The 25,349-nt window shown below is 46.1% G+C and overlaps 1 protein-coding gene across 1 annotated transcript in view; it reads right to left on the bottom strand.

Moving 5' to 3' along the window:
• The window catches only part of AP3S1 (adaptor related protein complex 3 subunit sigma 1), a 112,879-nt gene extending 109,916 nt beyond the window's left edge, over positions 1–2,963 (bottom strand). The window contains exon 1 of the mRNA XM_040421654.1: positions 2,757–2,963. Coding sequence (XP_040277588.1) covers positions 2,757–2,825 — 69 coding nt within the window. The 5' untranslated portion in view covers positions 2,826–2,963. The remainder of the gene's footprint in view (positions 1–2,756) is intronic.
• Between the last annotated feature and the right edge of the window lie 22,386 nt (positions 2,964–25,349).

The raw sequence follows: 25,349 nt of genomic DNA, 5'->3' as shown, positions 1-25,349 counted from the left end.
CGTCACCGAATCACATTACATGGGGTCACGTGAGAGACAGCGGGCAGGCTAAAGCCACTCTGGAATGCGTCTGTGTAATTATCCAGAAATGATCCATAGTCGTGACAATGCTCTGAAGATACAGATAAAACTCATGGCCGTGTTCCTGTGCAATGAACATCTCCATACTGTAAAAAACAACTGGTGCGCACACACAAGCCGGCCGAGCGTCTCCATTCCCTGGAGGAGATCACCAGTGCGTCAAACCACGTGAAGCACAAGTACCGGACAATGTGGTTAATAGCATGGCAGCAGATCCTTCTGTTAACCCAATACTTTCAGCTGCTAACCGAAAAGAGGGGAAATGTGCCATGTAGAATGCCTCTTTCACACATCTGTGTCCATGGTCAGTGGTTCATCTGTGAAGATGTCCGACAAGGTCCATGTGGCATCTGTATTCCATCGACACCGCTAAGCCGATCATTCCCAGAGCATCTCCTACCAGTGGTCCATGAAAACCACGGAACAAACACACAAACAGCATCCATGTTGTGTCCGTGACTATAATGTGCTTGAGGGATAGGGCATACTTCCCTGAGGTCACCACAGACCCACAGTCCACGGAAAACCACTGATGTGTGAAAACACACAATAAGGGTCCATTCACACATCCATAACTTGGGTCCGCATTCGTTCCGCAATTTGCGGACCCATTCACTTTCAATGGTGCTGGAACGGATGCGAATCCGCATTTTCGGGATTCGCACCCGCATTTTTGGGATCCACATCCATTTTTTCAGGATCCGCAATTCCGTTCCTGTAAAAAATAGAACATGTCCTATTCTTGTCCGCAATTGCGGACCAGAAAAGGCATTTTCTATTATAGTGTCTGTGATGTGCGGTTCGCAAATTGCGGATCGCACATTGCAGGTGTGAATGGACCCTAAAGTCGATAGATACGCGAGTGGTGGAGACCACGTCCACGATTTAATGATGTGAAAGAGGCCTAAGGCCAGTTTCAGACGGGCTTGTTCATAGTGGGAACCCTGCTCCATGTGGGGACTGTATTTCCCGTGATGGACACTACTCATAAGAGCTGAACTCTCAGCATCATGATGATTTTTGATGTTGTGAATTCCTTCCTGACCGCGAGTCTGTAGAACTGTAATCACATAACGCCGCGACTACAGCTCCGAAGACTCAAGGTCAGGTAAGAATTTACTATCATGATGATGCTGAGAGTTCAGTTCAAGTGATTAGTGTCCATAACGGGAAATACAGCCCCCAGACCGAGCAGGTTTCCTGGGCCGTGTAGTCTATGCAGGTTTTCAAATTAACATCCGCATCTGTTACTTGCAGATCTGCCCCAGATCTCACCAGGTGGTGAGGAGACCGGGCACAGCCTTCATATTGATAGAAATTTCCAATATTTTATCCTAAATCAGGGGACACTGGTGTAAACATTAACTTCCAGGCTCTAAACGGGGACTTTGGTTGCACGGCTTAAGTTCTGAGTCACATTATACCAGGAGCGGACTGGCCATAGACCCTACAGGGAAATTTCCAGGTGGGCTGATGCCTAGGAGGGCCACTGAAGCCCTCCTCATGGCCTCCAGTCGTGTTCATAGTAATCTGATTCCCTCTACACAGATGGCCAGCACCTGCAGGTGCCCTCCTGAATTCAACCGTATCGACGTCCTCAGGACAACAATACAGTTGAATACTGTGGTGCGGCAGTATTTTGTGCTGCACTGTGGTATTTGGTTCTGCTGCGGCGGTATATTAGTCTGCACTACGGCCTACTTCCGTTGTCCCTGTCTACATATGTTGGGTGCCTAATTATGTTGCCACACATTCAGTCAATTTGGGCGCACCTGCAACATTGGGCCACTTTTAGTTCCCAGTCTGCCCCTGCATTAGGGTCCATTCACACGTCTGCAAAATGGTTCCGCAATTTTGCGGAACAGGTGCGGACCTATTCATTTTCAATTGGGCCGGAATGTGCTGTCCGCATCCGCACTTCCGGATCAGCAAAAAAATACAACATGCCCAAACACAAACAGCGGCAATGTGCGTTCTGCATTTTGTGGACCGCACATTGCCGGCACTAAGAGAATATGCCTATTCTTGTCCGCTATTGGGGACAAGAATAGGACATGTTCTATTTTTTTCAGGATCGGAATTGCGGACCTGGAAGCTTGGGTCCGCAATTCCGTTCCGCAAAATGCGGAATGGAATTGCAGATGTGTGAATGGCCCCTTATACTGTAGCTGAGGGTCACTCCCCGTTCATCTAGTAGACGTGTGGCTTTTCTGAGCTACTCAGACAAGACAGAGAAGGCACTAAAGCTGCGTGTCTACAATGACGTGACTTAGGAGTCGCACGTCACCTCAGACCAGTACAAATCCCAATATGTCTTGTATTCTTATTAGGCTCTGTTCACATTTGCATCATAGCTTCCATTTATCACGCACGATGGATCCGAACATGGGTCCAATAGTGTTTCCTACAATGTCTCCATCATACTGACATCAGAATCAGCACTGGATGGGAGGCAGAGCTGTCACCTGAGGCTCCAAGGTGTGAACATAGCCTAATACACAGCTGAAGGAGTGCTATGTACAATATACAGCAGCAAAGGCTGCTGGGACTTGTAGTCCACATCCCTAGGTTTCCATCAGTGGAGAGTAGACAGCCGTCACCATCCTGGCATCACACCCAATAACATCTGCTCACTCTCGCCTGCAGAGAACCCCGGCAGGTGTGACGTCACTTACGTAGTGCTGGTAGAACTTGCACAGCCGCGGCTTGCCGTGGTTATTGAAGATGAGGATGGCTTTAATCATGATGGCGGCGGAATGTGACGTGTCAGCAGCAGGGGCGCTCCAGGACGGATGCTCGATCTTCTGATCGCCTCCCGGCTCTCCACGTTAATTCACGGTTATGGCTAAATACTATACCCGGAAAGGACCTGCTGACGTCACAACATCACGTGGCGCTCCTAGATCACGTGGATCGGAAACAGGAGAACCGCCTGCTTTTTCACATGGAGTGAACAAAAAAAAAACTGCAGCACAGTAGAAGTACACAGAACCCTACTAATATACTGATATTGTACTGTGAGGGATTGTACACTGAGATGGGGGGCTGTGTGGATGCAGAGGGAAGGGGGTATCTGGTTGTATATGGGGGGCTGTGTAGTAGAGTGGTATCTGTGGGTTTGTACACTGGTATGGGGTGGGGGTTATGGGTGAGGGAGGGGGTATCTGGTTTTATGGGGGGGCTGTGTTCTAAGGAGGTGTCTGGGTTGTATATGGGGGGGGGGGGGGGTTGCGTTGTATGCTCAGAGGGGTGGCTATGTAGTAGGGTGATGTCTGTAGGTTGTGAGTGAGGGATTGTACACTGAGATGGGGGGCTGTGTGGGATTGTACACAGATGGAGGGGCTGTGTGGGATTGTACACTGAGATGGGTGGGCTGTGTGTATGCTGAGGGGGGTGTCTTGTGTGTGTGGAATTGTATGTTGTTGATAGTGTGTGTAAAGGCTGTATTACATAGGCAGATTTTACAGGCGATAAGGAAGGAATCGCCTGCTCGCTTGCTGAGGAGACCGCTCCTATCACATGCAGCGATCTTGTCCACAGTATGGGTAGGAGCGATTGTTGTACCATCGCTTGTCTCCATGCTGTACAGTTATTTGCCAGCGGCAGATTGTAATTAGCACGATCTGCCGTTTGCTTGTTCATCGGGTAATTACCGGCAGTATTACACTGTATTGATGATATGGGAATGTGGGGATGATTTCAGACCAGAGGTCGCAACAACGTCTGTACCAGCGTCATAGATGCCTGTTCAGGCTGTTTTACTCTCTGAAAAAAGTTTAAGGTGTACCAATACGCCGTAGACTTTTCCATGCCATTTATCAGTGCAGGGCGCATTAAATAAGGAGCTTTGTTATTGGTTAGTTTGAACGGTACAGTGTCCTGCAGCAGAGAAAGCTGGCGGGAGCTGTAAGGAGGAGGGGCTATCTCCCGGGGTTGCTATAGTACGGAGAGCCAGGCACGCTTCCCAAGAACCCCGGCAAATATGGCAGCAGTGGATCTGAAGACTACATCCCAGACATCAAGATGGATGTGTGTAATCTATCGATGTATCTGGTGCAGTGTGTGATCATCAAGCACTGCCCCACACGCTTCTCATACCTCAAGCACTGCCCCACACGCTTCTCATACCTCAAGCACTGCCCCACACGCTTCTCATACCTCAAGCACTGCCCCACACGCTTCTTATACCTCAAGCACTGCCCCAGACGCTTCTCATACATCAAGCACTGCCCCACACGCTTCTCATACATCAAGCACTGCCCCAGACGCTTCTCATACCTCAAGCACTGCCCCACACGCTTCTCATACCTCAAGCACTGCCCCACACGCTTCTCATACCTCAAGCACTGCCCCACACGCTTCTTATACCTCAAGCACTGCCCCACACGCTTCTCATACATCAAGCACTGCCCCAGACGCTTCTCATACATCAAGCACTGCCCCACACGCTTCTCATACATCAAGCACTGCCCCAGACGCTTCTCATACCTCAAGCACTGCCCCACACGCTTCTCATACCTCAAGCACTGCCCCACACGCTTCTCATACATCAAGCACTGCCCCACACGCTTCTCATACATCAAGCACTGCCCCACACGCTTCTCATACATCAAGCACTGCCCCACACGCTTCTTATACCTCAAGCACTGCCCCACACGCTTCTCATACCTCAAGCACTGCCCCACACGCTTCTCATACATCAAGCACTGCCCCACACGCTTCTCATACCTCAAGCACTGCCCCACACGCTTCTCATACCTCAAGCACTGCCCCACACGCACCTCGCGCTGCCCCACACGCTTCTCATACATCACGCACTGCCCCACACGCTTCTTATACCTCAAGCACTGCCCCACACGCTTCTCATACCTCAAGCACTGCCCCACACGCTTCTCATACCTCAAGCACTGCCCCACACGCTTCTCATACCTCAAGCACTGCCCCACACGCACCTCGCGCTGCCCCACACGCTTCTCATACATCACGCACTGCCCCACACGCTTCTTATACCTCAAGCACTGCCCCACACGCTTCTCATACCTCAAGCACTGCCCCACACGCTTCTCATACCTCAAGCACTGCCCCACACGCTTCTCATACCTCAAGCACTGCCCCACACGCACCTCGCACTGCCCCACACGCTTCTCATACATCACGCACTGCCCCACACGCTTCTTATACCTCAAGCACTGCCCCACACGCTTCTCATACCTCAAGCACTGCCCCACACGCTTCTCATACCTCAAGCACTGCCCCACACGCTTCTCATACATCAAGCACTGCCCCACACGCTTCTCATACATCAAGCACTGCCCCACACGCTTCTCATACATCACTCACTGCCCCACACGCTTCTCATACCTCAAGCACTGCCCCACACGCTTCTCATACATCACGCACTGCCCCACACGCTTCTCATACATCACGCACTGCACCACGCACTAATGTGTGTGTGTGTGAGATGCAGGCTATTAAAGCCAAGTGGTAAAGTACAGGGATGATCCGCCATATTGGACCGGACTTTATCATTTCACTATAATTACCTCATGTTATTTAGACCAGTAACGGTTTCCTGCATGCTCACCTCTTAGGGCATGTTCACACCACCTCTATTTATTTCTGTTCTGCTCCGTTAGATGAGCAGAACAACAAAAATAACGGAAGTTCTGGATGGGGCAGATAAGGGTGTGTTTTTGTCAACATACACAAAAACATATACGGTACATTATCGGACACCTCGGACAGATGTTATACTGTGGCATCCGTCACCATGGAGTTCCATTGGCTTCCGTTTTGACTTCCGTCTTATGGATTCTGTTATTTTCCATTATAACTATGTTATAACGGAAAGCCATAACAGAATACAGAAGACAGATGTGAACGCACCCTAAGTGGCTTGTATTAACTTTATCTACATGATGAATGCTGTGTGCTGAAGAGGACCCCTTTAACTGCCTGAGAGGCGGGCTAGGTCAGGATTTGTGGGGTACCATCTCTCTTTATGTAGAGTACAGTTTAGGCACTGGTTAGGATTCTGTAGGTGCACTGGGATAACATGGTTTAGCACTGGCATTATGGCCATTATGAAAGGTATATGGAAAGTTTGTGGGGTGCTTGTAACAGTGTGGGTGTAGTCTGGAGGTACATGGGGGACCAGAAGTGTTAGAGTATATTGCTACTCCTCCGTAGCTGATTAGAAATCACTGACATGGGCAAGATTACGTTGGTTATTGGGGCTGAATTGTGTTTTTTTTATTTTATTAATTTGGCAGAAAAGAGATACGCCTTCTTCTTTATAGGAAATCATTTTTATTCATTTAACACTTTTGCTACCAGTGCCATACATGTACAGCACTGGTACAGTTTGTAAACATGGCGCCTGCTCGTGCGTGCTGCCGGCGCCATAGCCAGTGGGTCTCTGCTGTTTTGAACAGCTGAGGCTCACGGCAATAATGCTGATCGTGGACATTACAGCCTTTAGATGCTGGGATCAAATGTGATCATGGCATCTAAAGGGTGTAAAACACGGAAGATGCCGGTCATTTATTCTTTCTGAAGAGACCTAGCGTCTTAGAGCTGCAGTTCCTATGTTGGCCAGCAGGTGGCAGGCCAACTTAGATCAGCAAACCATGATAAAAAAAAAAAACAAAGTAGTGGACATTTTAACCTCCTAGAGGGGCTACAATTTATTTAATTTTTTTAAATTTAAATCCACTACTTTTCCTTAGAATAAAAAATACTGTACATAAATAATAAAAAAAATATATATAAACATCATGGGCATCACCACGTCCAAATATGTCTGTACTATTAAAATATAAAAATATTTTTCAAATATGGCGTAACAGAAAAAAGTCTCAAAATGGCCAATTCACCTTTTTTCATCGCTTCTTACCCCCCAAAACACTAATAAAATTTCATAGTGAAAGTCACACAGACACTCCAAAATGGTAAGAATAAAAACTACAGATTGTCCCGCAAAAAGTGAGCCCCTACACAGTTCAACACAGTTCAGTAGACATTACAAAAAAAGGGGGTCAGAATATGATGATGTCAATTTTTTTTATTATTTAGTATTTAAACATATATAAACCTATACATATGTGGTATTGTTGTAATCGTACTGACCCAGAGAATCAAGGGCATAGGTCAAAGGGAACGCCGCAGGAACAAGAATTACATTTATTTACAATTCCACCCTATTTGGAATTTTTTTCCTGCTTCCCACTACATTGTAGGCCATATTAAATGGTGGCATTGTACAACTTGTCCTGCAACAAACAAGCCCTCATATGGATATGTGAACTGAAAAGTAAAAAAGTTATGACTCCAGGACGACGGAATTAAAATAAAAACGAAAAAGCCTCCGGTTTTCTAAGGGTTAAGGATTCAGTGATGATGTATAATTAATATTTTTTTTTGTGATGTTGTCGATTCAGTGTTCACACCATCCTGCCTGGCCCTGTCAATCAGCATCACAAGGGCATGGCCAGAGAAAGGAGCCTCTAGGATTAGGGGCGACACCCCCATTGCTCCTAGTGGCTTATTTGCATAAAATAAGAGTTCATTTTTAACAAAAACGGAGGCACACAGAAAGGGGCCGACTGTCAGCTGCCAGTGTTAATAACTACGTTCCTGATGACAGAAGCCCTTTAACCCCTTAAGGACCCTTGCCGTACATGTACGTCACATCTGGATGTGACTTAAGGACCAGTGACATACATGTACGGCACAAGGTCCGCCGGGAGCTGTGAGGGAATCAGGGCACCATGGCTGTTCTTACCGGCAGGCAGCCATGCCAGGTAAGGGCAGCAGTTGGCTTGCTGGGACTTGTGGTGCACCACCACTGCTATTTCAACTTTTCCTGAAGAAAGAACAACATCTGGAATTGCTGCACTGATTTTATTTTTTATTTTTTCATTTGCAGCTGTTCCAGATCCCTAAACCACCCTCCGTCCCTGTCCCTTTCCCATGTGTGAAAAAAGACCTGCAGTTAGTAGTAGTTAGATTATATATATATATATATATATATATATATATATATATATATATAAACAATAGAGCTAAGAAATGGGGATCATTCTAAAAAAAAGTAGTATAATACCGACTATAAATGAGTTAATGGAAGCTCTTAGCGCACATATTTGATCAAACGTCTGTCGGGCCCATCTACCATGCGTCAAGGTGGCTTCCTCAGATGGGTTCCTAACACTAAATATACCGCCTCTCTTTGGACTTACCTAAGCCTACAATATTCAGGGCAATGTAGAGACCAGGTACATACGTACTCTGCTCAGAAGTCCCAGGTAGATGGGCGTGTTCAGTCTAAAAGATGCGCTACCCTCAATTAATCCCTGTAGGGGTGCTACTTAGTACAATTTAAAAGTATAATTTTATTAGGTAAATCTTAAAGTGATCTATAATGATCCATAACCCCACAAAAACTAAAACTCAGGTACTACGCTAGTTACTAGACTTTCTATTATTCTAATCCCCTTATCAATGTTGCGGCAGGGAAGTGACTGTACTTTTCTTTATGTGGGCAGTTTGCAATGAACTGAATAAGAGTGTATCCCTACAGGAGAGTATTGGAAGGTATGATACCTAACAGCTATCTCAATGGTCCATGTTGGAATTCGTATGTAATTATCTCCAGGGTACTCGATTCATATACACATTGCTTCTCACTGCACATTAGTTGCCCTCTGGGCTTGTACATTGTCACACTCCCTCACACATCCTCATACATTGGGGGGTAAATCATTCACATGTTACTATGTACTAAAATACAAAGCGCCAGTAACCTGCCTAAAAACGATGCGCCTAACACTACTCCCCTCCCGACATGTTTCGCCGCGATGCGGCTTCGTTAGGGGTATTAGCGCCGGCGCGCTGCGGAGAGCTGAATTTTATTACATAGGCTACACCCCCTGTCTGCTGACGGTCCCTCTCACCATTGGCCGCAGCAGACAGGATGTGACGTCATCAAGGTGTGTCCATCTACATGCATGTAAAGACTACGCGACCATCGCATCATCAAAGTGCGTTCAGGCCGGTTTACCTCTGTGCGCACAATGACTGCACAACCATCGCGTCATCAATGCGCGCTCCGCCTGGCCAGTCTCTATGGGAGGAGTAACGAGTGTCACGTTACATAGTAAACAAATATCAAAGGGTATTCCCTTACGTCCTAACCAGTGGCACAAATGGGGTATTCTGCCCCTGTGGACTGGTTAGGACAGGTGGAAGTTTAATGAACAAATAAAAAACACCGGCATGCACACGCCCTCCCTGCCCCCAATAAAGAGGGGTGTGACCCTCCAAAGGATGTGTTTTTTTCTGTCCTGCGGACAGGACGGGACGGGTGGTGCACTCCTGCATCCCTCGGTGGAGAGAGTGTTGTTTTTTCCCCCCTTTCTATTCTATTTTTGAATCCCATAAGGGTTTACATGTTCCCTTGGGAACTGCTCCGCTCCTCCGATGCGGCGGAGGGGGTCCTCCGGTTATGCCGCTGGTTGCCTCCCTTGCAGAGAGCCCTGCTATTGTGGGGCTTACCTCCTTTTCTGTGCTGGAGCGGCGGTGGCTGCGTCCCACATGTCCTGCTGGGCGCCGCCATCCTGCGGAAGTGACGTCAGGTGACGTCACTTCCGGGTTTTCGCTCCGGCCGATCGGGCATCGGCCGGAGGTGTATTTTCATATTATAGGGCCGTGGGAGGCCTTTTAATGTTTTCAGGGCCCTCTCTAGGTCCACAATATAAAGTTATTTCTGTTTGTTCGTCTTTTAGTTCAAAGATATAAACTCAGAGGCTTACCCCGCCCCCTTGTGGGCGGGGCTTTCTCTTTTGGCGCCAACTACCCTATTTAAACTGGATGAAGCTCCAGGTTCAGTCTCCTGGAGCGCAGCTTGCTGTCAACCTTGAGTGTGGTTTGGTGCTAGAGTGTTGTTACCTCTGTGCTGAAAATTCTTCTTTGTGCTGTTATATTGAGCTTGCTAGGATCTTCTGGGTAAAGATCCTAAAGCTTGCGATTAAGCCTTGTCTTCTTGAATTTTGCTAAATTCATCTCTCATTTTAATTTTCAGCCATGTCGTCTACCGGTGACGGTGAGCGAGAGCCCGGCAGGAAGTCCGCGGGCAAGAGGCGCCACCTGCAGTGCCATGACTGTCAGATTGTCCTGGAGGACTCTTACGATTTCTCCCGGTGCCCATCCTGCAGGGCCAAGACCCTCCCCCCGCTGGAGCCATCTGTCCACGACGTGGTCGACTGGGTGAAGGGGTACATGGAGTCCAACATGTCCCAGGTCAACGCCTCCATACAAGAATTGAAGAGTGCCCTGGTCTCCAAGCGTCATCGTCCCTCCGCCCCCCATCGTGCTATGGAGGTCTCAGGGGCTCAGGAGGCGAGAGAGGGTTCAGCCTCTTCCTCCTCGGATGAGGAGGATGGTTTCGCATATTTTTTCCCGCTGGAGAAGGCCCAGCGACTATTAAAATCCGTCCGGTCGGGGGACCAGGACGTTGATCCGGGGGAAGCCTCATCCTCTGCCTCTAGGGGGCCTAGGGCCTTTAAAGCGGATGATTCTCTCCTATCTCTGATGAAAACAGAGTGGAGAAAGCCAGAGAAAGGTCCAGTGTTGACCAAAAGGTTCAAGGCGGTGTTCCCGGTTAAAGAGGATCAGGTATCGTCCTGGGGGCCTGTCCCTAAAGTGGACATGGCTATAGCAAAGTTATCCAGAAGGACCCTGATCCCTTCAGACGACGGGTCAAGTTTGCTGGACCCAATGGACCGGAAGGCGGACTGCGCCCTTAGGCGCACTTACTCCTCGGCCTCCGCTTCCGCCTCTGTCGCAATTTCCTCGTCCGAAGTGGCGAATTTTCTAAGATCTAGATTTTCGCAAATCCAGTCTGACCTGGACCAGGGGGTCTCTAGGGACGACATTCTGGCCTCGTGCAAGACGGCCAGCCTAGCCATTGACTTCTTGTGTGACGCAGCTCCACAACAACTGAAGTTGGCATCCAAGACCATGGCTCTTTCAACCGCGGGCAGGCGTCCGCTTTGGTTGAAACCTTGGAAGGCCGATACGGCCTCAAAACATAACCTCTGTGCCATGGCATATGAACCCGGCAAACTCTTTGGTGCAGAGCTTGACCACATAATGGAGGGGCTGTCGGACAAGAAGGGCAAGTCCCTTCCCCAGCAGTCCTTTCGTGGTCGGGGCAGGGGGTATAGTTCCAGAGCGGAACCGCAACCCAGACCCCAGAGGAATTGGGGTTCCCGTAGAGGAGGAAGATCCTCTCGGGGTTCTAGACCCCCCAAGAAGTCCTCGGCGCTCTGATTGCGGGCCTCCTCGAGGCTCTTGGTATTTAGCCGGCCTGACTGGAGATCTCGGGCTCCCTTCTCCCCACATTCCCGTAGGCGGCCGCCTACAGCACTTTCTACCTTGTTGGCAGGATCATATCCAGGACAGTTGGGTCCTGCGTGTAATTTCGCATGGCTACCTTGTAGACTTGAGCAGTTTGCCTCTGGACAAGTTTGTTCAGACAAGGCTTCTTCCCAGCAACAAACAGAAGATTCTAGAAAGCTACGTGCTAGAATACTTCCAGAAGGGGGCCTTAGAGGAGGTTCCTCTCCAAGAGAGGGGAACAGGTATCTACTCCCCAGTTTTCCTGGTACCCAAGAATACCGGAGGTTGGAGGATGATTATAGATCTGAGGTTCTTCAACCGTTTCATAAAACAAAAGAAGTTCCGTATGGAAACTATCCAGTCAGTGACCAATCTTCTTATGTCGGGAGATTTCTTGGCAACCTTAGACCTCAAGGATGCTTATCTCCATATTCCCATCCATCCTGGGTCCAGAAGATTCTTAAGGATCGCGGTAAACATTGGGGGGGTCCTAAAACATTTTCAGTTTGTGGCCCTCCCATTTGGGATTTCTTCAGCCCCACACACTTTCACCAAAATAGTGGTCTCTGTGGTGGCCGCTCTAAGGCTTCAGGGCCTGAGCATAGTTCCATACCTGGACGACTGGCTCCTCAGAGCTCCTTCCCAAGCAATCCTGTCCCAACACATCCAACAGGCTGTTACATTCCTACATCAGTTAGGATGGATAATCAATTGGGACAAATCCCAACTTCAACCAGCCACCTCGGTAAGGTTCCTGGGGTTCATGGTGGATTCAATCAGGATGACAATTCATCTCACTCCCGAAAGAAGGCAATCCGTGCAACAAACAGCCCGTTCTCTCTCTGTACCAAAACAGGTAACGATTCGAACGTGGATGAGGATGTTGGGACTAATGTCTTCAACCGCAGAGGCGGTACATTGGGCATTATGGCACCTACGTCCGCTTCAGTCGGAGGTATTAGCCAAGTGGAATCACAGTCCGGTGGGACTCAATTCCGTGCTCTCCCTGCCTTACAAAGTCCGATCCTCTCTGAGGTGGTGGTCCCACCTCACGGACGGCAAGTCCCTGATCCAACCCTCTCGGATCATACTTACTTCAGACGCATCCCTAGTAGGCTGGGGTGCGCATCTTCAGGACAAGACAGTCCAGGGAACTTGGACACCTCAGGAGAGGTTATTGTCATCGAATCTCCTGGAGATCAGAGCAATCAGACTAGCTCTTCTTCATTTTGCTCCCATCATTCGAGGGAAAGCAGTAAAGGTACAGTCAGACAGCATGACCGCTGTACTGTATATCAACAAGCAGGGAGGCACGAGGTCACAAAGTCTCCTGAGAGAGATAGGTCAGAACTGAACCTCACCCACTTATCAGCCGTTCACATTCGCGGAGTTCACAATGTGATTGCGGATCGTCTGAGCCGAGGTCTTCCAACCGGAGAATGGTCACTCCATCCAGAGGTCTTCAAGGAGATAACGCTCAGGTGGGGCATGCCAGAGATCGATCTCATGGCAACGAGGTTCAACACCAAGGTGGAGAAGTATTGCTCCCTTTACAGGGAGGACAACCCGGTGGCAATAGATGCACTGTCAATCCCATGGAGGTTCAGGCTGGCCTACATCTTCCCTCCAATTTCCTTGATACCAAGGGTCTTGATGAAGATCAGGCAGGACCAAGCGTCAGTTATCGCCATTATCCCATACTGGCCGAAAAGAGCTTGGTTTACCCAACTCTTACAGATGAGTCGGGGTCAATTTCTGAGGCTTCCCCCAGAGAGAGTACTGGTGTCGGGGGGCACCCAGGTCTCCTCAAATGTTCAACCTGACGGCCTGGAGGTTGATCAGTCCCTTCCAGGGATAGAAGGGCTATCGGGGTCTGAACCCTGGAGCACTCCAGATCAGAAGCTACTAATAAAGCCTACTCCAGAATCTGGAATATCTTTTCATCCTGGTGTACAAGACATCAGCAAAGATCCGCTGAAGCTTCCATCCCGATGATCCTCCAATTTCTTCAGGACGGTCTGGACAGGGGGCTATCACCAGCTACCCTTAAAGTGCAGATTTCAGCTATCTCTGCTTGTCTCAACAGAGCTATTTCTCAAGACCCCCTTATCAAGAGATTCCTGAAGGGAGCCTCAAGATTAAAGCCTACAGTAATCAGACCTATCCCGGCCTGGGATTTGTCGGTCGTGCTCAGGGGGTTATCATCTCCCCCCTTTGAGCCCCTAGAGGAGGCGGGATTCAGGTTCCTGACCTGGAAGATCACCTTCTTGTTAGCTGTTACCTCTGCAAAGCGAGTTGGGGAACTCCAGGCTTTTTCTGCCTTTGAGCCATATACAAAGTTCCTACAGGATCGGGTACTTCTAAAATTGTTACCTACCTTCATCCCAAAGGTTCCTTTCTTTGACAATATTAATCAGGTGATCTCCCTACCAACTTTGGCTCCACCCCCCTCCTCTGAGGAAAGAGGGCTCCATACCCTCGATATTGCGAGATGTCTTAGGATTTACCTGGAACGCTCCAAGGTATTTAGGAAGGATGAAAACCTCCTTATCCTTTTTTCCGGTACCCATAAGGGGAGGAAAGCCTCTAAGCCCTCCATCAGTCGTTGGATTAAAGAGGCAATTCGGGAGTCTTATATGTCTCAGGGTTCGGAGCCTCCTGAATTTGTAAGGGCCCACTCTACTCGAGCAGTGGCCACTTCTTTTGCAGAGAGAAGCTCGATCCCATTGGATGTGATCTGTAAGTCAGCTTCTTGGAGTTCTCACTCCACTTTTATCTCACACTATAGAGTGGATACCAGAATACATAGTTATTCCTCATTTGGCCGGACAGTGTTATCTTCCGCCAGGCATGAGGACCCTCCCATGGGGGTTTCTACTTGCTAAATCCCCATTTGTGCCACTGGTTAGGACGTAAGGGAATCGTTAATTTCTACCGATAATTTGTTTTCCCTTAGTCCTAACAGTGGCACACAAATTTCCCCCCCTATGTTATTATGATTATGTTTGTCTACTTGTAATTACACATCCTTTGGAGGGTCACACCCCTCTTTATTGGGGGCAGGGAGGGCGTGTGCATGCCGGTGTTTTTTATTTGTTCATTAAACTTCCACCTGTCCTAACCAGTCCACAGGGGCAGAATACCCCATTTGTGCCACTGTTAGGACTAAGGGAAAACAAATTATCGTTAGAAATTAACGATTATATTCTGTAATAGGAAAAGGTGAGTGTACTTTTTCTGTGATAAAGCCACATTTGTCCTCAAACTACTATAGATAACAACATCAATAAATCACCACTCAATATTTAATTTGCTAACTTTTCATTGTTTTAGGTGTTACCCCATAGTTTATATGTGCAATATAAATGACACCCTTTGAATGATCGACACAAAACTGTATCACAATACTGGACATGACTCCACCTACGGCTACTCCTCATTTGTAGGATATGGAATGAATCCTAACTATTATATACATATTGATAATCTATCAAAATCAATGGCATTCATATTGTAAATGACAACCATGTGTACATTACAAAACTGGCACAGGGCAAGAAATTAAATGAAGGCAGAGTATGAAAAGCCTTCATTCAGCCCCTTAGGGGCCATGGATGATAATCTATAAATCCAGTTGGCCTCTTCTTTTAGAAGTTTCTGGTCCATATTTTCACATCGGGGGCCCAGTTTTACTTGGGATAGACCCCAGAATTTTAGAACATCAATTTTACCATTATGGGCATATGAGATATGTCTATATAAAGACGTGTCCTTTTTCGTGTTTATTGCACTAATATGGCCAGAAATCCTTCTTCTTAATTCTTGAGTTGTCTTTCCAACATATAATTTGGGGCATGTGCACAAAGCTATATAAACTATTCCACTGCTTTTGCAATTAAACCATTCTCTGATCTCAAATTCCCTTCCATCCACTGGGTTAGAATTTTTTTTATTTTGGGTAAAAATTTGCAAAAGGTACAGTTTCCACATGGATAAGACCCTGTCACCTTTGATTTTAACCAATTACTGTTATCCTGTCCAATCTTAGAGAGGAAGCTATGTTCCAGTTGGTCCCTTAAATTTGGTCCCCGCCTAAATGTAACACTCGGATAAGACGGCAGCACCTGGCACAAATCCGGGTCACTCGTAAGTATTTTCCAGGGTTTTCTCAGAATATTTGTCATAAGATGATGATGGCTATCGAAGGTACCTATACATCGAATAGTTCTGCTGTCCTGGGAGGTCCCAGAGGGACTGTCCCGACATGTGAGGAGGGCATCCCTCCTGACGTCCCTCGCTCGGTTATAAGCTCTTTTTAGAGCTTTCCGAGGATAACCCTTAGCACGAAACCGTCTGTATAAATCATCTGCTTGGATTTTAAACAGTTTATCCGTAGAGCAGTTTCTTCTGGCACGTAGACATTGCCCAACCGGTATCCCATTTTTTAGGGCGGTTGGGTGCCAACTCGTCCAGTGAAGAAAACTTTGTTGAGGTAGGCTTACGGAAAATGTCTGTTTGGATCTGTCCATTTTTGTCCTGGATTTTGAGATCCAGGAATTTTTTTTGATTTGGATGGATTTCATACGTGAAATGCATCCCGATCTCATTATCATTGAGTATATCCACAAATTCAAGGAAACATGCCCTCTCTCCCTCCCAGAACAGCAGAACATCGTCGATAAACCTGCCCCAGTAGCTGATATTCTTTGTATATGGATCCAGGTTCTCTGAAAAAACTATTTTATCCTCCCACCACCCAAGGAATAAGTTAGCAAAAGTTGGTGCACACGGTGTGCCCATCGCGGTCCCATATGTCTGGTGAAAATAAGTTCCATTACATAAAAAATAATTGTGCGTCAAAACAAAGTGTAATAACCGTAAAACAAATTCATTATGTGCGTGTAATAACGTGCTTTTAGTATCCAGGAAAGACCTCACCGCCTGCAGCCCTAATTTATGCTCAATGTTAGTATATAAAGCCTCGACATCGAGGCTGGCCAGGAATGTGGATTTAGATAATGTGACAGTATTTATCTTCGATAGAACATCATTAGTGTCCTTTATATATGACGGTAAGGCCATGACAAAAGGCCTTAATATCATGTCAACCTATTCACTGGCCGATTGAGTAAGTGCATCATTACCGGATACTATAGGTCTACCAGGTATTGGGACCTTATTCTTATGCACTTTCGGAAGTGCATAGAAAGTTGCAATGATAGGCTGTTTATTGAACAAAAAGTCAAATTCTTCTTTGGAGATCAGGTAACCATCCCTGGCTTCTTTTAAGACTCCATGCAGTTCAGCGAGGTACCTATCTGTAGGATTTCCATCCAAAATCTCATAGGTTTTATTGTCACTCAGTAATCTTTCCACCATAGATTCATAGTTGATACGGTTTTGTATCACTATGTTCCCCCCTTTGTCACTTGGCTTAATGACAATATCATTATCCTTTTTTAGAGATTCCAGGGCAGCTAATTCTTCACTCCCCAAGTTAATAGAACTCTCCAGTTTATTTATTTTGGTAGTTCTTATCTCTTCAGTAACCATTTCGACAAAGGTCTCTATGTTTTTATACTGAGAGAACGCTGGAGTCCATTTCGATCGAGGTTTCAAATCAGTTAATGGGGGTTCAATTACAGAACAGGTACCTTTGCTTTCCGCATAAAGACTCCTCCCATAGAGGCTGGCCAGGCGGAGCGCACATTGATGACGCAATGGTTGTGCAGTCATTGTGCGCACAGAGGTAAACCGGCCTGAACGCACTTTGATGATGCGATGCTCGCGTAGTCTTTACGTGCATGTAGATGGACACACCTTGATGACGTCACATCCTGTCTGCTACGGCCAATAGTGAGAGGGACCGTCAGCAGACAGGGGGTGTAGCCTAGGTAATAAAATTTGACGCTAATACCCCTAACTCCTGACGAAGCCGCATCGCGGCGCAACATGTCTGGTGGGGAGTAGTGTTAGGCGCATCGTTTTTAGGCAGGTTACTGGCGCTTTGTATCTGAGTACATAGTAATGTGTGAATGATTTACCCCCCAATGTATAGTATGTGTAGAGCAGGGGTGCACAACCTGCGGCCCGGGGGCCACATGCGGCCCTCAATACCATTCTATGCGACCCCCAGCCATCTGGTAGCAGACATGTATGTCTATGTCTTGCGGCTGCTCACATGAATCTTTCATGTATTGTCCCATTAGATGGGAGTACTAGAAGTGTAACTAGACATTTATAATATATACTGTATGTTCAATATTCCATAAATATAGTATTTTTTTTTGATAATACCCCTTTAAAGTTTATTTTCGGCCCTTGGAATTGGTTCAGGTTGACAATGTGGCCCTCAACCAGAAAAGGTTGTGCACCCCTGGTGTAGAGGATGTGTGAGGGAGTGTGACAACGTACAAGCCCAGAGGGCAACTAATGTGCAGTGAGAAGCAATGTGTATATGAATCGAGTACCCTGGAGATAATTACATATGAATTCCAACATGGACCATTGAGATAGCTGTTAGGTATCATACCTTCCAATACTCTCCTGTAGAGATACACTCTTATTCAGGTCATTGCAAACTGCCCACATAAAGAAAAGGACAGTCACTTCCCTGCCGCAACATTGATAAGGGGATTAGAATAATAGAAAGTCTAGTAACTAGCGCAGTACCTGAGAGTTTGTTTTTGTGGGGTTATGGATCATTATAGATCACTTTAAGATTTACCTAATAAAATTATACTTTTAAATTGTACTAAGTAGCACCCCTACAGGGATTTTCGGTCTTTTGACCGGTTGAATAGTGAGTTTATCTCCCGAGGGTCTCTACTAGGGCCCAACTATAAGTTTTTGTAAACCCTCAATTACTACAAGAAAATTTATACTAGAACATTCAGAATCACAGGTGCATATCCATCAAGCAAACATGATTATAAAAATAAAATGCCTGCACACCATTATACATACAAACAATAGAGCTAAGAAATGGGGATCATTCTAAATATAAGTGGTATCATAGTGCTTATGTAGCTGGTTCCTACACTGCCCTGCAAACTGTAGGCTTAGGTAAGTCCAAAGAGAGGCGGTATATTAGTGTTAGGGACCCATCTGCGGAAGCCACCTTGACGCCTGGTAGATGGGCCCGCCACACGTTTGATCATATAAGTGCGCTAAGAGCTTCCATTGACTCATTTATAGTAGGTATGATACCATTTTTACCACGACCACGGGGTGCACACATTCGTGTGCAGGAGGCCTTAGTGTCAGTTTTGAATTTTGCATGAACGCACCATCTGCGTACGTGCATTTTGCAACCACTGAGCACCGATCAGCAGTGTCCATTACTGATCGCATCTGCTCACTTTGCACTGCAATTTTTTTTGTGCACAAAATCCATTTTTTTTTACCAATTTTTTTTTCTTCTTTTTTTTCTTCAAAATTTTCTTTAAAATGTATTCCAAGCCCCTTTACGTGTGAAAACACAACATACACACCCCTCACACAAAATAAAGGTTTACACATTTCACACGTCACACCCCAATAAAATAAAAATGGCCCATCTGTCCCAACGAGTATACTTGGCTGAAGAGGGATACGCATATCTTGCCTCTGATACTGAGTCTGCCAGTGAGGGAGAAGAGGATGCCACTTTCCTCTACTCCTCTACCCCCTCATCATCATCATCATCCGCTGATGAGGGACCATCTAGAAGGTGCCCCAGGGTAGCAGCGGAGGCAGCCCCCCAGAGTGAACCCTTATGAACCCCACCCCCTGACAATTATCAGCCCCAAATTCCTGAGTTTGTGGGCAACTCAGGAATTTAGGTAGATTATGCGGGCTTCACAGAAACTGATTTTTTCTAAATCTTCATCTCTGAAGATGTTGTAATTTTAATGGTGGCCCAAACCAATTCATATGCCCAACAATTCATTGCTCAGAACCCTATATCGCCATACGCTAGACCCCCTAGGTTGGACCCCAGTAAGTGCAGCAGAGATGATGAAGTTTTGGGGACTCGTGCTGCATATGGGCGTTGTAAAGAAACCAAAAGTTAGACAATATTGGAGTTCGGACATTTTCTACCAAACTCCAATTTACAGTAAGACCATGACACGGAAACGATTTGAGTCAATTAGGAAATTCCTACACTACAATGACAATGCACAGTGCCCACCCCAAAACGACCCAACATTTGACCATGTGTTCAAGGTTAGGCCTGTCATTGACCACTTTAACACCAATTTTGCTGAGGTGTACAACCCAGATAAAAATGTCAGTGTAGATGAGTCCCTATTACTTTTCAAAGGGAGGATTAGATTCCGCCAGTACCTGCCTAGCAAACGGACACGGTATTGCATAAAGATATACAAACTTTGCGAGAGTAGCTCCGGGTACACCCAGAAGTTCCGAATTTACAAAGGGAAAGATTCCCAGATAGAACCACCAGAATGCCCCCCCGTCCTAGAAGTTAGTGGGGAGATAGTGTGGGACTTACTGCATCCACTGCTGAATAAGGGTTACCACCTCTATGTGGATAACTATTATACCAGCATACCCCTATTCATGTCCCTAACTGCCAGAGGTACTGTGGCATAGTGCGCAAAGATCAGAGAGGCCTCACTTGATCCCTGGTAGGGCAACCACTGAGAATGGGTGAAAGTAGGTGAGAACATGCTGGTGGTTAAGTACAAGGACAAGAGGGACGTCCTTGTACTGACCACCATTCACACTAACACCAGCTCCCCTGCTCCTGTACGAGGTACCACATCCACTACCCCCAAACCAGTTTGTATCCTGGACTACAACAGGCACATGGGAGGGGTGGATCTTTCAGATCAACTTCTGAAGCCCTATAGTGCCACACGAAAAACGAAAGTCTGCTACAAAAAGCTTACACATTATACAGATGGCAATTTGCAATGCGTACGTGCTATTTCAATCTGTAGGCCACACAGGAACTTTCCTTCAGTTCCAAGAGGTGGTTGTCAAGGCCCTCATTTTTCAAAACCAGACTGGGGCGGGTCCCAGTACTTCTGGAAGTCATAGTGTCCGTGTTGTACCAGGGCAACATTTTCCAGGTGAAGGCCCCCAAACAGCAAGGAAGGACCCCAAAAAGATGCAGGGTGTGTTCCAAAAGGGGGATAAAGAAAGACACCATTTACCACTGCAAAACCTGGCCTGTGCATGCAGGAGTGTTTTAAAATCTACTTAAATATAACAAAAGAGAGGATCCCTCAGGAGGTTGCTACGCTATTATAATGCAACAAATTGGGATTAGGTGGTCACTAGGACCTGAGCGTAACTTTGCAACCTCTCTGACTAATGTTAAAACTCAATCTTTTATTTCACTATGTTAAAAGTACCAATAAACTTCTTGGGAACATTTGATAAATATCTCAGGAATTGAATGAATCAGGGACATATACCACTTGTGTTGATATATGTATGTGTACAGTACAGACCAAAAGTTTGGACACACCTTCTCATTCAAAGAGTTTTCTTTATTTTCAGGACTATGAAAATTGTAGATTCACATTGAAGGCATCAAAACTATGAATTAACACATGTGGAATTATATACATAACAAACAAGTGTGAAACAACTGAAAATATGTCATAATCTAGGTTCTTCAAAGTAGCCACCTTTTGCTTTGATTACTCTGCTTTGCACACTCTTGGCATTCTCTTGATGAGCTTCAAGAGGTAGTCCCCTGAAATGGTTTTCACTTCACAGATGTGCCCTGTCAGGTTTAATAAGTGGGATTTCTTGCCTTATAAATGGGGTTGGGACCATCAGTTGCGTTGAGAAGAAGTCAGGTGGATACACAGCTGATAGTCCTACTGAATAGACTGTTAGAATTTGTATTATGGCAAGAAAACAGGCAGCTAAGTAAAGAAAAACGAGTGGCCATCATTACTTTAAGAAATTAAGGTCAGTCAGTCAGCCGAAAAATTGGGAAAACTTTGAAAGTAAGGGCTATTTGACCATGAAGGAGAGTGCTGGGGTGCTGCGCCAGATGACCTGGCCTCCACAGTCACCGGACCTGAACCCAAACGAGATGGTTTGGGGTGAGCTGGACCGCAGAGTGAAGGCAAAAGGGCCAACAAGTGCTAAGCATCTCTGGGAACTCCTTCAAGACTGTTGGAAGACCATTTCAGGGGACTACCTCTTAAAGCTCATCAAGAGAATGCCAAGAGTGTGCAAAGCAGTAATCAAAGCAAAAGGTGGCTACTTTGAAGAACCTAGAATATGACATATTTTCAGTTGTTTCACACTTGTTTGTTATGTATATAATTCCACATGTGTTAATTCATAGTTTTGATGCCTTCATAGTGATGAAAATAAAGAAAACTCTTTGAATGAGAAGGTGTGTCCAAACTTTTGGTCTGTACTGTATATTCGCACACCGTGCGAATCCTAACTTGAGGGATTATCCACCCTCTGAGTATCCAAATTTTAACAGTAAACTCCCTGCCTCAATTCCTGCCTAAAACTTAAGTCCTGTGTCCCTACATGTTTCGCCGAGCCTCTCGGCGTCTTCAGGGAAAACTATACAGGTACTTCTCTGGGTAGTATTGTCTGACCAATCAGGCGGCCGTTTGGGTAGACTGACACCAATAGCCACCAATGGGCAAGACATCTGGACATGCGTCACATCGACATGCGCACTGACGTCACCATGCTGCGCCACAGGTCACCCACCGCATCTATCCTCGTCCATGATGTCATCCATAATGCGCCGCTCTTGCATCCTTGTCGGCGCATAGATCGGTCACCACTTACTAGGTTCTGCGCTTGCGCCCTGTAGCTGTACACTACACTGATCCCTCTTCTGCGCATGCGTCCGCACTTAGTACTTCTTTTGCCATCTTCTTGTACTGCGCATGCGTCCAGACTTAGAAGAGTCTCCGCGGAGGTCCTGCTGTATCCGATAATAGTGACAGGATGGAGAAGAAATATAGGTACTATGCAGCCTGTGGATCAGAATCTGTACCTGACTGGGCGCCAATTATTGTGCGGTGATATTATTATTCTTACCAGTGTTAGATTGTATATATATATACTTGTGCCTGTAGTCATTATTGTTATAGGGTTTAACAGACCAGGTAGAGATCCTTATTATATTTAATGTTGTCAATATCTATCAATTTTACATTATAGCTTCTGCACCTTATCTATCAATAAGGGCTTAGATATTTATGTTTCACATATATTATGTGATCTAGAATCTCATACAGACTGGTTGCAAACCGAAGAAAAATTTGTTTAGATGGTAAAAATCTTCTATTTTTCAATTTTTCTTTCTTTTTATCCTGTTACTTTATATCTATATGGTTGCGGGACTTGCCCTTGGGATTCGCGCCTCCCTTAACAGTTTATATTTCTATCCACAGGCCCATCTCATCAATGTTCCAATCCTGCACGTCGGGTGCACGCAGAGGCAGGCTCAGTACCTAAGGTAAGTATTACATATAGAGAAGAATTTCTACCTCCTATATACAGGGCTAAAATAGATAGATATATCATGGAAGCCCATTGCTAGTATACCCTTCCCCTCAACTAACCTTCCCATTTCTCTATGGTATGAAAAATAATTTATGGGGGGAATTATTCTACTTTTGTTCCATGTATTTTATGCCATTTATATTAATTTTACTACGGATTAAACTATAGCCGGGTCAATTCAACTTATAAGAATGAAGCGAAGGTAAAATCTTCATTAAGCCCATTTGGGGCAAGAGAATGGAGACGATAAATCCATTTTGTCTCCTCTTGTTGTAATTTCCGGTCCATGCTGCCCTGTCTAGGAGATCCCCACATCTTCTGTATCCCCCAGATCTTTAAACCACTGGTTTTTCCATCATGACATCTCTGTAGGTGTCTAGACAGTGATGTCTCCTCATTTGTATTTAAAACACTGAGATGTGTGGAAATCCTCCTCCTTAGGCCTCTTTCACACTTGCGTTGTCCGGATCCGGCGTGTACTCCACTTGCCGGAATTACACGCCGGATCCGGAAAAACGCAAGTGTACTGAAAGCATTTGAAGACGGAACCGTCTTCCAAATGCGTTCAGTGTTACTATGGCACCCAGGACGCTATTAAAGTCCTGGTTGCCATAGTAGGAGCGGGGAGCGGGGGAGCAGTATACTTACAGTCCGTGCGGCTCCCGGGGCGCTCCAGAGTGACGTCAGAGCGCCCCATGCGCATGGATGACGTGATCCATGTGATCACATGATCCATGCGCTTGGGGCGCCCTGACGTCACTCTGGAGCGCCCGGGGAGCCGCACGGACGGTAAGTATGCTGCTCCCCCGCTCCCCGCTACACTTTACCATGGCTGCCAGGACTTTAGCGTCTTGGCAGCCATGGTAACCACTCTGAAAAAGCTAAATGTCGGCTCCGGCAATGCGCCGAAACGACGTTTAGCTTAAGGCCGGATCCGGATCAATGCCTTTCAATGGGCATTAATTCCGGATCCGGCCTTGCGGCAAGTGTTCCGGATTTTTGGCCGGAGCAAAAAGCGCAGCATGCTGCGGTATTTTCTCCGGCCAAAAAACGTTCCGTTCCGGAACTGAAGACATCCTGATGCATCCTGAACGGATTTCTCTCCATTCAGAATGCATTAGGATAATCCTGATCAGGATTCTTCCGGCATAGAGCCCCGACGACGGAACTCTATGCCGGAAGACAAGAACGCAAGTGTGAAAGAGCCTTAGTTCTTGAATCGTTTTTCCAATGTATAATTTGTCACATTCAAATTGTATACAATACACCACCCCGGTACTCTTGCAGCTAATGAATTCGCGTATTTTATATGTTTTTTCGTCTTGGGGATTACTAAACTCTTTCTTAGGTATCATGAACTTGCAGAAACTGCAAGCCCCACATGGGTATGATCCTATTGTTTTGAGCCATGTTCCCTTATTTTTAGGGGTTCTTTGAAAATGACTCCTAACCAGCATCTCTTTTAAATTGGTACCCCGTCTGTATGTAATACTTGGATTTTTGTGAAGTATCTGTCTCAGATCTTTGTCTGCTTTCAGGATATGCCAGTGTCTTTGGAGAATCCTATATATCTTTTTATTCTGCACGTCGAAGGTCCCTATGCATCTAATGACTTTATCTCCACCCGTTTTTCTCTTAATGAGGAGTTCCTCCCGATTAGTGTTGATAGCTCTGTTGTAAGCTCGATGCAGGACCTTCTTGGGGTATCACCTCATTCTGAATCTCGAATATAGATTACTACTTTCTTTTTAGAAGGTCTCATCATCAGTACAATTCCGTCTCGACCTTAAATACTGGCCCACGGAAATGCCTCTCTTTCCTATCCAATGTTATTTTTAGAAAAATTGTTTCACCTGGGTAAAAGATGTCAATCTCTTTGCTAGAAAGTTGGCATTACATAAAGAATTTAAAGAGAAAGAGAGACAGGATCCGGGTAAGAGGGAATGAGAGGCATTATCTATTTTGATAAGATCTGTCGAGGGAAGGTAGGGGTGAGGTTGTAGTTCCTACAGCCCCATTAACGGACCTGGGTCCAAGATCAAAATATACCCCTCCGTTTTCAGGATATGCCAGTGTGGAGACCTTTGTCAATTTAGTAACTAAGGATCTAGAGAAAATTAAGACTAAAAAGAATAAGGTGGGTAACAATTTGGTGCAGGAAGAGAAGGAAGCTCTAGCTGATCTGACCAAAAAAGACAAAATAGTCATAAAAGCTTCGGATAAAGGGGGAAACATCGTCTTATTAAAACAAAAGGACTATGTAGATATGGTCTAAAGATTTCTAGATGATCAGAAGACGTATAAAAAACTAGAGAGTCTAATCCCACAGTTAAGTACAAACTTGAACTAGAGGCCATCTTAAA

This window comes from Bufo bufo, chromosome 2, assembly GCF_905171765.1.
Source record: "Bufo bufo chromosome 2, aBufBuf1.1, whole genome shotgun sequence".
NCBI lineage: Eukaryota > Metazoa > Chordata > Amphibia > Anura > Bufonidae > Bufo > Bufo bufo.
The sequence above is the reverse complement of the archived record's forward strand: the minus strand, read 5'-3'. Positions and strand labels throughout refer to the sequence as shown.